General features: G+C 45.7%; 1 protein-coding gene across 1 annotated transcript; it reads right to left on the bottom strand.

Moving 5' to 3' along the window:
• Window positions 1-7,897: 7,897 nt before the first annotated feature.
• Window positions 7,898-9,968, bottom strand: LOC109747330 (WAT1-related protein At1g44800). Its single transcript, XM_020306413.4, has 4 exons — window positions 9,634-9,968; window positions 9,436-9,498; window positions 8,643-9,314; window positions 7,898-8,537 (listed from the first exon to the last, which is right to left on the bottom strand). Exons 1-4 carry the CDS (start codon window positions 9,825-9,827, stop codon window positions 8,309-8,311), a joined length of 1,158 nt encoding a protein of 385 aa, XP_020162002.1. The 5' UTR covers window positions 9,828-9,968; the 3' UTR covers window positions 7,898-8,308.
• Window positions 9,969-12,950: the final 2,982 nt, after the last annotated feature.

Below are 12,950 nucleotides of genomic sequence, written 5' to 3'. Positions count from 1 at the left end.
TACCGGTGGTAATGGTAAATCCACTGTCTGGCTTCACGTTTGGCTTGGCCTGAATACCCTTGAGATGGACTACCCACGACTTTCTGCAATCTTCTTAGAACCTAGTGCCCTGGTTACTGACATTTCGAGGAATGGGCAATGGTGCCCATTGTTTCGCATGTCATTAGGACCGCTTGATGTGCCATAATGGCAACACACTACTGCAGAACCGGGTTTTATCACCGGTTCGTAAGGGCCTTTAGTGCCGGTTCTGCAACCGGCACTAAAGAGTGGGGACTAAAGGTCCCCCCCCTTTAGTACCGGTTCGGCACGAACCGGCGCTAACGTGCCACCACGTGGCACGAGCCAGGCCCGGGTGCGTGTAGGACATTAGTACCGGTTGGTAACACCAACCGGTACTAAATGTTTGGGTGTGTTTTGGTTTTAATTTTTATTTTTCCTTTAGTTTTGTGTTTTCAATTTAGTTTAGTGATTGTTTTACATTATAATGAGTTGTTAAATCATTAGGTGAAAGTACCGCAGATTAGTTTCGACTGGATGCATGTGGATCCTAGCTAAGTGATCAAGTATATGCCATATCCATAATCAAGTAATATGGATATGGCATATACTTGATCTGATCAAGTAATATGGATATGGCATATACTTGATCACTTAGCTAGGATCCATCCAGTTGAAACTAATATGCGTTTTCTTTCATAAATGATATAATAACTCATCATCGTCATCATCATCATATTAATATAAAAACTCTTGCATCATGTCATCACCAACAACAGTATATACTAGCTAGCAAAGATATCATCGAGTTCAACATGGTCATGATATTATAAGCGTTCATAACACCATAAAAGCAAATCACTCTTTGAGATTAAGTTCAGGACGAAGAACATGGACACGCATGAGAGGACAACAAGTACTAAGAGCATGATAACTAGCTAAATCACTCCTACTGCTCTCTCTCAGGTAAAATAGCATAGAACATGTATAGCTCTCCTAATTCATCATATTGGAGCATGTAGATGAACCTGTCTCCTAATCGTGGGCTACGCTTCTGATTGCTGCCCCCTAGTACTTCTCTGCGATCGTTAACAATTTTGCTCCAATCTTTCACTATTAAGCATTCATTGCTTTCAGAAATCCTGAATGCACTCATGTGCACTGTAGGATATCTTGGCCGTAAGCTAACAATTGACATGCGACCTTTAGTCTCGATCCACGGAGGGACAACTGTCATCGGAAGTCCCTGTTGAAGAACATCGTATAGTAATTAATATACTTAGCAATGAAAGTTTAGCTTGAAAAATAATGTATGCAAAAGATGCACTGAGGACTAATAGTAAAAATCTTACCATCTTTCCTAAATACATGTGATCGTAGTTAAATACGATCACTATTGGTCGCACGTTTTGAGTACTAAGATTTTTAAATTCAGGAAAATGATTTCTCTTGACAGCATCAAGATCCACAAGCCATGAAACATAATGACTTATCTCCTCGCAGTTTAGTTCAGCCCCGGGACAGTAGTAGGTCCTGTCTACCAAGCGCCGGACATGTTTGCTTGAATGGAAATAAGCTGTCAATAGAAATTAGTTGTCAACTATTTTTGAATAAACAATATCAAAGACATAAATATGATTGAGAAACTCACATAATGGTAGAACTGGAGGCGTCTGCACATCGACCTAGATGTCTCTAGTACCTTCAATATCATCTTCCGGACGAATATCAAAGGTGATAACCATATCAGGCTCAAATGCATAAGCCTTGCATAGTGCTTGCCAAGTTTTGCATTCAAAATAGGTGTACGTGTCTGCATTGTATAATTTGACGTTGAAAGTATAACCATGCTCGGTCTTCAGGTAAACTCTCTTTACCTCCATAGTTTCCATAGCACTGAAACCTATATTATCCAAGACAAAAATTCTTGCATGGCAGGGGATGCGCTAGTAGAATAGTGAAAATTAAAAATTATAAGTTGAAGCAAATGAAGCATATATAAGTCATACTTAATTACGAAAAAAGACTTGTCGTTGTGACTTACTGTATCCACTTCGAAGGTCTCATCCAGCTTGATGCTGAAGCGCCTATCATCAACAAAGAAATTCCTGTCGCACAGGCCGCGCTGGTCTTCACAGAATTCGCACTTAATGAAATCTTTTTCATCGTCAGACGACATTTCCTATGTTCATATAGGTGAAACATTAAACACTTACTAGTTCTATTAATTCAACTAATTCAACTACTTCTATTAGTTCAACTAGTTCTATTAATTCAACTAAGCATTTAATAAAAATAAACTTATTCTATTAATTTTCTTACTAAAATAAAGTAGCTAGTTCTATATAGTAATATTTTAATTAGATCATCAAATCTCAGATATCTAAATTTTCTTACTAAAAATAAACTAGTTCTATTAATTCAACTAATTCAACTAAGAATTTACTAAAAATAAACTAGTTCTATTAATTTTCTTACTAAAATATATAAAGTAGCTATATATATAGTAATATTTTAATTAGATCATCAAATCTCATATACCTAAATTTTCTTACTAAAAATAAACTAGTTCTACTAATTCAACTAGTTCAACTAAGCATTTACTAAAAATAAACTAGTTATATTAATTCAACTAGTTCAAATAATCTCATATACCTAAATTTTCTTACTAAAAATAAACTTGTTCTATTAATTTTCATACTAAAAATAAACTAGTTATATTAATTCAAGTAGTTCAAATCTCATATATATACCTAATTAATATCTTGCTAATTCATCTAAAATTGACATTAATATTTAACATCTTTTCTATATAATTCATCTAACATTAACATTCTAACATTCTTATCTACGTAATTTATCTAACATTAATCTAAACAACAGAAAACAGAAAATAAGTAAAAACAATATGTGTGTGTGTGTCTGTGTGTGTGTATGTGTGTGTGTACGAGCGGGGGGCGGCGGCGTACGGGCGACGGCGCGAGACGGCGATGCGACGGGGACGGCGTGACGACAAGCGGCGGGCCGGGGGCGACGGCGCGATCGAGACGACGACGTAGTACGGGGCGGCGGCGACGGGCGGCGGGGGCGACGGCGGTGACGGCGACGACGGGCGGCGAGGGCGGCGCGCGATGGGCGACGGCGCGGCGGCGGCGGCGGTGATGTCATGCGAAGTAGTTGGAGAAGAAGTGGTGGTCGATGAAACTGAATTTTTCGTAAGTGCCATATATATAGGAGGGGCCTTTACTACCGGTTGGAGCCACCAACCGGTACTAAAGGCCAATTTTCGCCAGGCCAAGGGGCGGGAAACTGCCTCTTTAGTACCGGTTCGTGGCTCCAACCGGTACTAAAGGCCCCCTCCTTTAGTACCGGTTGGAGCCACGACCCGGTACTAAAGGGGTGCGCTGGCGCAGGAGCGGTGCAGGCAAGTTTAGTCCCACCTTGCTAGCCGAGGGGCGCCCGCACCAGTTTAAAAGCCCCGGCGCGGCTGCTGTCTCGAACTCCTCTCTATAGCAGGCTTCTGGGCCTAACTTCGGCGCGCTGCCCTGTGAGCCTGCTGGCCCTTCTGGGCCTGTATTTGCAAACCCTAGGTCTGGCAGGCCAACTGGACAGCGCCCCAACAATTTTTAATATAATTTTCTTCTATTTATTTCTGAGTAGTTTTTTTTGCTGTATTTAGTTTCTTTGTGAATATAAAAAAAATTATATAGTTTTTTTCTTTTCTGCATTATTTATTTTCTGCTATTTATTTTTGAGTAATTTTTTATATAGTTTTTGTCTTTTCTGTTTTATTTATTTTCTGTTTTGTCTTTTGCACATCCTATGTGGGTGAAATGATGATACCATGCCAAGTTTCGACATCAGAGTTCATTTTGTAGTGATTTTCAATTTCACGGTCATTTAGCTCTCTAAACAAATCGGTAAATGTCTAAAAAATAGCAAATGATGTCAGAAAGTTTTGAAAATTGATGACGTCGCTTTGAATGGTGTGTACGGAACGCAAAAAGTCTGGAGTTGTAATAAGTTTAAAAAAATGAAGTGCCCATGTAACAGATGAGTTCTCGTCAGAAACCCTGATACTCCGAAAGAGATTGTCCAGTTTGTACACGAAGTGCGTACAGTTTTTGCCGTAACCCTCTCTACTCTTTTGGACATGCTATGTGGATGAAATGATGATACCATGCCAAGTTTCGACATTTTCAGAGTTCATTTTGTAGTGATTTTCAATTTCACGGTCATTTAGCTCTCTAAACAAATCGGTAAATGACTAAAAAATAGCAAATAATGTCAGAAAGTTTTGAAAATTGATGACGTCGCTTTGAATGGTGTGTACGGAATGCAAAAAAGTCTGGAGTTGTAATAAGTTTAAAAAAATGAAGTGCCCATGTAACAGATGAGTTCTCGTCAGAAACCCTGATACTTCGAAAGAGATTGTCCAGTTTGTACACGAAGTGCGTCCAATTTTTGCCGTAACCCTCTCTACTCTTTTACACATGCTATGTGGGTGAAATGATGATACCATGCCAAGTTTCGACATTTTCAGAGTTCATTTTGTAGTGATTTTCAATTTCACGGTCATTTAGCTCTATAAACAAATCGGTAAATGACTGAAAAAATAGCAAATGATGTCAGAAAGTGTTGAAAATTGATGAGGTCGCTTTGAATGGTGCGTAAAGGAACGCAAAAAAAGTCTGGAGTTGTAATAAGTTTAAAAAATGAAGTGCCAGTGTAACAGATGAGTTCTCGTCTGAAACCCTGATACTCCGAAAGAGATTATCCAGTTTGTACACGAAGTGCGTCCAGTTTTTGCCGTAACCCTCTCTACTCTTTTGCACATCCTATGTGGGTGAAATGATGATACCATGCCAAGTTTCGACATTTTCAGAGTTCATTTTGTAGTGATTTTCAATTTCACGGTCATTTAGCTCTCTAAACAAATCGGTAAATGACTAAAAAATAGCAAATAATGTCAGAAAGTTTTGAAAATTGATGACGCCGCTTTGAATGGTGCGTACGGAACGCAAAAAAGTCTGGAGTTGTAATAAGTTTAAAAAAATGAAGTGTCGGTGTAACAGATGAGTTCTCGTCCGAAACCCTGATACTTCGAAAGAGATTGTCCAGTTTGTACACGAAGTGCGTCCAGTTTTTGCCGTAGCCCTCTCTACTCTTTTGCACATGCTATATGGGTGAAATGATGATACCATGCCAAGTTTCGACATTTTCAGAGTTCATTTTGTAGTGATTTTCAATTTCACGGTCATTTAGCTCTCTAAACAAATCGGTAAATGACTGAAAAATAGCAAATGATGTCAGAAAGTGTTGAAAATTGATGACGTCGCTTTAAATGGTGCGTACGGAACGCAAAAAAAGTCTGCAGTTGTAATAAGTTTTAAAAAATGAAGTACCAGTGTAACAGATGAGTTCTCGTCCGAAACCCTGATACTCCGAAAGAGATTGTCCAGTTTGTACACGAAGTGCGTCCAGTTTTTGCCGTAACCCTCTCTACTCTTTTGCACATGTTATGTGGGTGAAATGATGATACCATGCCAAGTTTCGACATTTTCAGAGTTCATTTTGTAGTGATTTTCAATTTCACGGTCATTTAGCTCTCTAAACAAATCGATAAATGACTGAAAAATAGCAAATGATGTCAGAAAGTTTTGAAAATTGATGACATCACTTTGAATGGTATGTACGGAACGCAAAAAAGTCTGGAGTTGTAATAAGTTGAAAAAAATGAAGTGCCCATGTAACAGATGAGTTCTCGTCAGAAACCCTGATACTTCGAAAGAGATTGTCCAGTTTGTACACGAAGTGCGTGCAGTTTATGCTGTAACACAAGAAGACCGGAGTTGTAATAAGTTATTAAAGATAAAAAAAGAGGCACAATGCTCGTTAATTAGCTTCAAGCCTTTCGGAAAAGTGCAAACTGCACTGCACATAGCTCCGTGCAGTCTACACTATTTCTCAAGGCTTAAAGCTAAGCAACGTGCAGATGAGCATTGCGCGTCTCCTTCACCGTCTCTGCACTCAGGGCTTATAAACCGCTCCGAGTGCCTCTCTCTTCGCGAGGTGGGACTAAAAAACAGCTTACTAAGAAACTATAGTACCGGTTCATGGTACGAACCGGTACTAAAAGTGCCCGTGGGGCCCAGCCTGACCACAGCCTGACGCAGCCTCATTAGTACTTGTTCGTGACACGAACCGGTACTAAAGGTTGCTCACGAACCGGTACTAATGATCTCCGTCCGCCTAGCCGTTGGAACCGGCACTAATGGACACATTAGTGCCGGCTCAAAATCAAACCGGCACTAATGTGCTTCACATTTGACCCTTTTTCTACTAGTGACAGCTTGCCGCCTGGCTAAGGGGTTTCCGCCCATCAACTCAGCCTGGCCCCTTTAGATGGAAGCTCGAAGCATTTGGCCAATTTTGACCAAGTCTCTATACAAGGCGCTTCACCTGGGAGCTGCCCCTTTTCAGGCCATGGACATTTGAAAGGCCAAAATACCAGTCAATATCAGGATTTTCTTATGCCAGAACGTCAGATAGGCTTCCGTCCGGTACAGAAGTTCAAAAGAGGTATGGTCTAGAGGACGGCCTCTGCCCTCATTGTGGGGTGCATGAAGATGCAAGCCACATTTTATTATCTTGTATCATGGCACAATTTTCTTGGGGATGCATCAGAGACATGACCGCGTGCAGGTGGGTACCAGCGTCTTTTCGCGCATTCCACGCACTCCGTAGGAGACTATCTGGCTTACCTAAGCGGGCTATCTGGATCCTTTTTGCGGCTTTATCATTGTCTTTGTGGCAAATTCGCAAGAAAGCATTAATTGAAGGCTCCTTTATAAAACACACAGCTAATGCATTTTACAAATTGACTATCTTCTTACAACTATGGAGGTCACTGAGCAAACCGTAGGAGGCGGAAGCGATTGACGTGATTTGCAACAAGCTCCAATCTCATGCTCATGTATTAAGGGAAGGTGGCAGCTTACCTGATGCCTGAGCAATTTCGATCGTCGATGCATCATGCTCATCGTTTTCTCTCTGGTCTAGTTATTTCGGCTTGTGAGCCAAGGGCCTCTTGAGACTCCTATTGAACTTATTTGTTGTTTATTTTCATATTCGGATCTGTCCTGTAAAACACTTTAAGGGTTTCAGTTCGCTAAAGCCGGACAATCGCCTATTCTCTAAAAAATGTGCAAAGGTATGTGCCGTTTCAATGGCATATTACAACCAGAGACATAAAAATCTGGGTCGGTCCTCCCCGTCCTGATGGGTCAACGGTGAGCCCCAGTTTCTTTACGAAGTCAACCCAAAAGATCCACTGGCTTGAAAGTTTTTGGGTCGGGCTAATGTCCCAATGGCTACCGTCAGCCTGTTCCCATTCTTAGCCCGAGTTACTTTACGAAGTCAACCCAAAAGATCCACTGGCTTCACATTTTTTGGGCCGGGCTAATGTCCCAAATGGCTACCGTCAGCCCGTTCCCATTCTTACCTTCATTCCTATTCTTACCTGCGTTGCACTACTGTCAACCCAAAAGACAGCCATGTTTATGCTAGTCAAGGAGATGGGCCGGGGTAGCAAGTGCTTTGTCGAGCGCCATTAGAAAATTTTCAGTTATGGACGGGAACCTCACCCTCCACATCGACATCCGACCTTTATGCTCACTTTCACAATTTGATAAATCCCTGTTTTCATCTAAATCCCCGTGTCATGCAAAGCTTAGAAGTGACTAGCATGCAGTATAAGTATAACCGACACAGGGGGAAAATACCCAATGGAACCTGGGTGAACATGTACCTCAACTGAAAAAAAATAAGCAAACATTTCTGAACTTTTTCAAACATGGTCTAGTATTATACTTACGTCTAAAGTTTCGCGAAGAAATTCTGGGCAAAAACAAATGCATAATCAATAGTACATAAAAGGTGCAATTGAAGTTTTTTGAAGTTACAAAAAATTTCCCGCACAAAAGTTCACGAAACTTTAGACATAAGTATAACACACTATATCATGTTTGTTGAAAAAAAATCAGAAATGTCTAAAAAAACTTAGTGTCTCACATAGATGCGGATGCGGGATGCGCGTAGACCCAAGTTCCAAATATCCACGTAACCCCGGCACAGGGGATGATATAATTAGCACTTGCTCACTCTCACTGTCTCACATAGTCACATGATAGGATCGTCGCTAGGGAAAAGCTGACAAGAAGAAAATGGAGAACAAAATTCATCTTCATACTCCGGTCTATCGCTAGGGAAAAGCCGACAAGAAGAAAATGGAGTACTAGTGGGCGCGCTAGTGGCCATTGGTTGTCGGCGTCTCAACATCCAAGACATGGACGTCGCCGTTGCCGTTGCCAAGCACGTGCTTGCCGCTGCTGCTGCCGTGGCCGTTGGTCGCCGTGGTTAAGGGCAGCTCGCCGGCGCCCTTGACACTGACGTCGGAAACTTGGCTGATGCCGTCCTTGCTCTTGCCCCAGATGAGAAAGTAGAGGCCTACCACGATGATCACTGCACCAATCACACTGAAAACAGAAGAAAAAAGAGAGGAAATGTTACCATTAGTGCGTTGCACTAATGCATGTACGTACTCGTCGATCTGAAAATGCCAGCAGCAATATAATACGTACCTTCCGAGAGTGATCGCCTCCTTTAGAATGATGGAGCCCATGACGGCGGTTACGATCATGCAGAGCGGGTTGAAGGCCGTCACGAACACGGGGCCCCTTTGCCTCGACACGACGCCCTGCACGTAGTACGCCACGCCGGAGCACACTATGCCGCCGTACACGACCGTGAAGAGGCGAGTGTCGAAGCCGATGACCCACGCATGGGTGTTGGCGCGCTCGGCCACGACGGCGACGGCGGTGCTCATCACCGAGCCCACGCCGCAGATGAGCACCGTGAGGGACAGCTCCGCCGGGTAGTCCCGGAGCGTGCTGGACTGGAGGATGAAGAAGCACGACCAGGCCACGCAGGCTGCGACGGTCATGATGGTCCCCTTCAGCCACGCCGCCCCGTCGGCGGCGGTAGCCGCACCGCCGGCATGGTGCTGGCCCTTGGTCCACGGGAACTGCACGACGGGGCCGTGGTACAGGACCATCAGCACGGCGCCGGCCACCGTGAGGACCGTGCCGGCGATCTTGGCCTGGCTGTGCAAGCTCCGCAGCCGCACCTTCTCCATGCGCAGGATGAGAGCCAACACGAAGGTGACGGCCGGGAGGATGTTGACCAGCGCCGTCGCGAACCCCGCCGAGGTCAGGTTCGCGCCCATGTAGTAGAGGTTCTGGTCAAGCACAGGCCTGCCAGGTAAAACGACGCAACAAACCACATGTCAGTAACAGCACCTTTGTACTCTGTCGTCATGCATGAATGGATTGATGGACCAGGGCGGATTGAATTAATCAACCGCAACGCACGTACTCGAGTAATGCGAGCCCCATGATCTTGATGAAGATGGTGATTGTCATCTTTGGCCTCACTCCCCTGCGCATGACCAAAAAATGGGAATGGACTGAACAAATTTGTACGTGTGGTGTCTGCTCGATCGTGGGGTGCGCATGAGCTAGCACACGATTGGCGTGTAGTCGGCGTTGGATTGAACTAGCTAGGTAGGGTTACCTCTCGAAGTAGAGGGCGAAGGGCGCCATGACAGCGGTGGCGACGAGGTTACGGTAGACGACGAGCACGAAGTGGCTCATCCCGCGCTTGAGTGACGCGACGGCGATGATGTACATGCCGGCGAACCCCACCTGCAGCAGCACCATCGCCAGGTACGGCTTGGCGTCGTTCACGGCTTTCCACCCCATGCCCATCGTCGTCTTCCCCACTTGGAAGTTTGCGAGTGCTTTTCTTCTCCACGCTCCAATTCTCACTCTCTTGATGTAGCTATGGTAGCTCGAGCCCGATCGATTGGATTTAACTACTGCCGAGGAATGGCTGTGATGAGGCGATGAGCTCACACTGCGGCTGTCTCGTTTATATAGAGGCTCCAACGCTGGAGGGGAACTTTTGGTCTATGGGGACATATGCATCCTATATGAGAAAAAAAATTAGTAATTCAACAAAAAGTTCAAAATTCTAAAAATATTTTTGAAATAAACTTGACCTTCTATTGTGCTCGTGAGAAATAAAATCCAAAAAAAAATCCTTTTGACTTCTTTTCAAAAAAGACAAATTTTTAGCTAAAATAGTGTGAATAGTAACCTATAATAGCAAATAAATTTGGTCTTTTTTTGCTGTGAGGTCAACTTTTGTTTTTTTTCGTCGACATTTATATATCAGTGTAAAAGTAAGTCAAGTGTTTTGTCAAAATAGTTCTTACCTATTTTGACTTTTTATTAAAATATTAAAAAAAACCCATATAGGGTGTACATACAACCAGGAACCAAAGTGTATTTCCCCTCCAACACTGCTGCCGCTGTGCACAGTGGAGGGTGTAGGGTCACGCTGGACGCCAGCCGTGCCGAGCCAGTGCTTGACGAGCTGGCCGTTCAGCTCGGAAGCTGTGACGAGCCGCCAGGTTGGGCTTGGCTCAGGCTCAAGCCAACTCGAGATGGATCCTGGGCCAAACTGGACATGACGTACAGATACAGTAGAGTTGTAGAGAGCAGTTTCTTGTGTTTTTTAAATGTTTTTATGCCTATATACTAAAGGGTGTGGCTAGATCTCAGTCGACCGGGACTCAGTAAACTGACAAAACATATAAAAAAAAGGAAAAAAAAGAAAAAAATAGCATGGATTTCCACGTAAGACAACATGAATATAGCATCGACCGAGACTTCATTATGTCTCAGTCGACTCAAATTTTGCAATCTTGATATACTAAACATTTGGCACTCCTTATTCTATAGAAGGGTATAGTCATGTAAAACGAGCATAGTTTGTTTGGGGATACAACGTGAGGAGATATTTTTGATCTGGGATATGTTTGCCCAAAAACTCCTTGTGCGTGCGTCGTTGATATGGGCTTTCAACTTCAGACCAGGCCATGTGGGAGCGGGGTTTAGATCCGCGCATGCCCCAGCTGGTCTCCGTCAACCAAAGCGCCTTCATCGCCGGGAGATGCGTGCATGACAACTTCCTGTTGGTTCAACAGACGGCACGGCAACTGCACAATCTCAAACTACCTCGGTTACTCCTCAAGCTGGATATCGCGAAGGCATTCGATACTATCTCATGGCCCTTCCTCCTCGAGGTCCTCCGGCATCTTGGGTTCGGGAGAAGGTGGTGTGAATGGATCTGCATTCTTGTCTCCACTGCCTCCTCGCGCATTCTCCTCAACGGGAACCCAGGCCCTCTGGTCGACCATGCGCACGGCCTTCGGCAAGGCGACCCGGCCTCCCCGCTCCTCTTCGCGATCGTCATCGACACCCTTAACTCTCTGTTGCAGTACGCCGTGCGCTCCGGCCTGCTCCAGCGGCTCACGCCCCGCCATGCGGCATCCAGCATCTCGATGTTTGCCGACGATGTGGTCATTTTCTGCCATCCAACGACCCAGGATTTGACAGCCATCCGCGAGCTGCTCCGTGTGTTTGGAGAAGCTTCGGGCCTCCGCACCAACTTCCTCAAGTGCTCCGCCACTCCCATTCGGTGCGATGATACCGTGGCCGAGGCTGTGGGCTCTACCCTGGCCTGCGTGGTCACCACCTTCCCCATCGTCTACCTTGGGCTCCCTCTCTCGCTCCGCAAGACACCCACCTCAACCCTCCTCCCCTTGCTGGACAAGCTCACCAAGAAGCTGGCTACCTGGAAAGCCGCGCTCCTCTCGCGCGCTGAGCGGCTCGCCCTCGTGCGGCATGTCCTCTCGGTTATGCCTGTTCATATCCTTTTCGCCATGGCCATCAACCCGACAATCCTCAAAAGAGTCCATGGGATCATTCGCGACTTCCTATGGCATGGGCGGAAGGATGCCAACTCCAGCTGTTGCCTCGTCAACTGGAGGCGTGTTTGCCTCCCTCTCGAGTATGGTGGGTTGGGTGTGCGTGATCTGCACCTCACCGGCATCTCCCTTCGCGCTAGATGGCTTTGGTTTCAGGCCACAGATCCCGACCGCCCCTGGCACCACCTGGAGGTGCCGTGCGACGCGGAGACCAGGCAATTCTTCCATGCATCGACCTCCTGGACCCTTGGCGATGGAAGAACCTGCCGATTCTGGTGTGACCATTGGCTTGATGGGCAAGCCATCTCCGAGTTCGCCCCCGAGCTGCTTGCTCTCGTCCGCGGCGTAGGCGCCGGGTCTCCGACGGCCTTACCCAGCAGGCTTGGATTCGTGACATCCATGGCAGCCTGGGGCCTGTCGAGGTGGTCCAATACATTGATCTCTGGCGCCGCTTGCATGGAATCCAGCTTTCTAGCACCCCGGACACCATCAGCTGGAAATGGTCGGCGAATGGCATCTACTCTGCCAACTCCTGCTACAAGGCGCTCTTCCTCGGCTCCACGTCCCCTTCCGCTTGGCGTCAGATCTGGAAGGGGTGGGCTCCTCTTTCCTACAAGTTCTTCCTTTGGCTCGCATCCCTTGATCGGTGCTGGACTGCGGAGCGTCATGCGCGTCACGGCCTTGCACACGATCCGGAGTGCATATTTTGTTCCCAGGAGCTTGAGACTATCGACCATCTCCTAGTGGGGTGCGTCTTCTCGCGGATCACTTGGCATGAGATTCTCTCTTGGTGTCAACTTGTTGCAACCCCCATGCTTGGCTCGACCCCCTTCTTCGACGGGTGCTTGCAGGCCACGGCGGCTTCCCCAGGCGGCCTCAGACGTGGACTAAACTCCATCATCGCCCTCACGGCTTGGGAGATCTGGAAACACAGGAATGCGGCCATCTTTGATGGTGTCCGTCCTTCCACTGACGAGCTTGTGCAACTGATCAAAGATGAGGCTCGCCGTTGGGCTAAGGCCGGCGACAAAGGTCTAGATAGGATCATCCCTGTAAC

This window comes from Aegilops tauschii, chromosome 6 (assembly GCF_002575655.3).
Source record: "Aegilops tauschii subsp. strangulata cultivar AL8/78 chromosome 6, Aet v6.0, whole genome shotgun sequence".
Classification (NCBI taxonomy): Eukaryota; Viridiplantae; Streptophyta; class Magnoliopsida; order Poales; family Poaceae; genus Aegilops; species Aegilops tauschii.
Note: the sequence above shows the minus strand (reverse complement) of the source record. Positions and strands in the feature narration are given on the sequence as shown.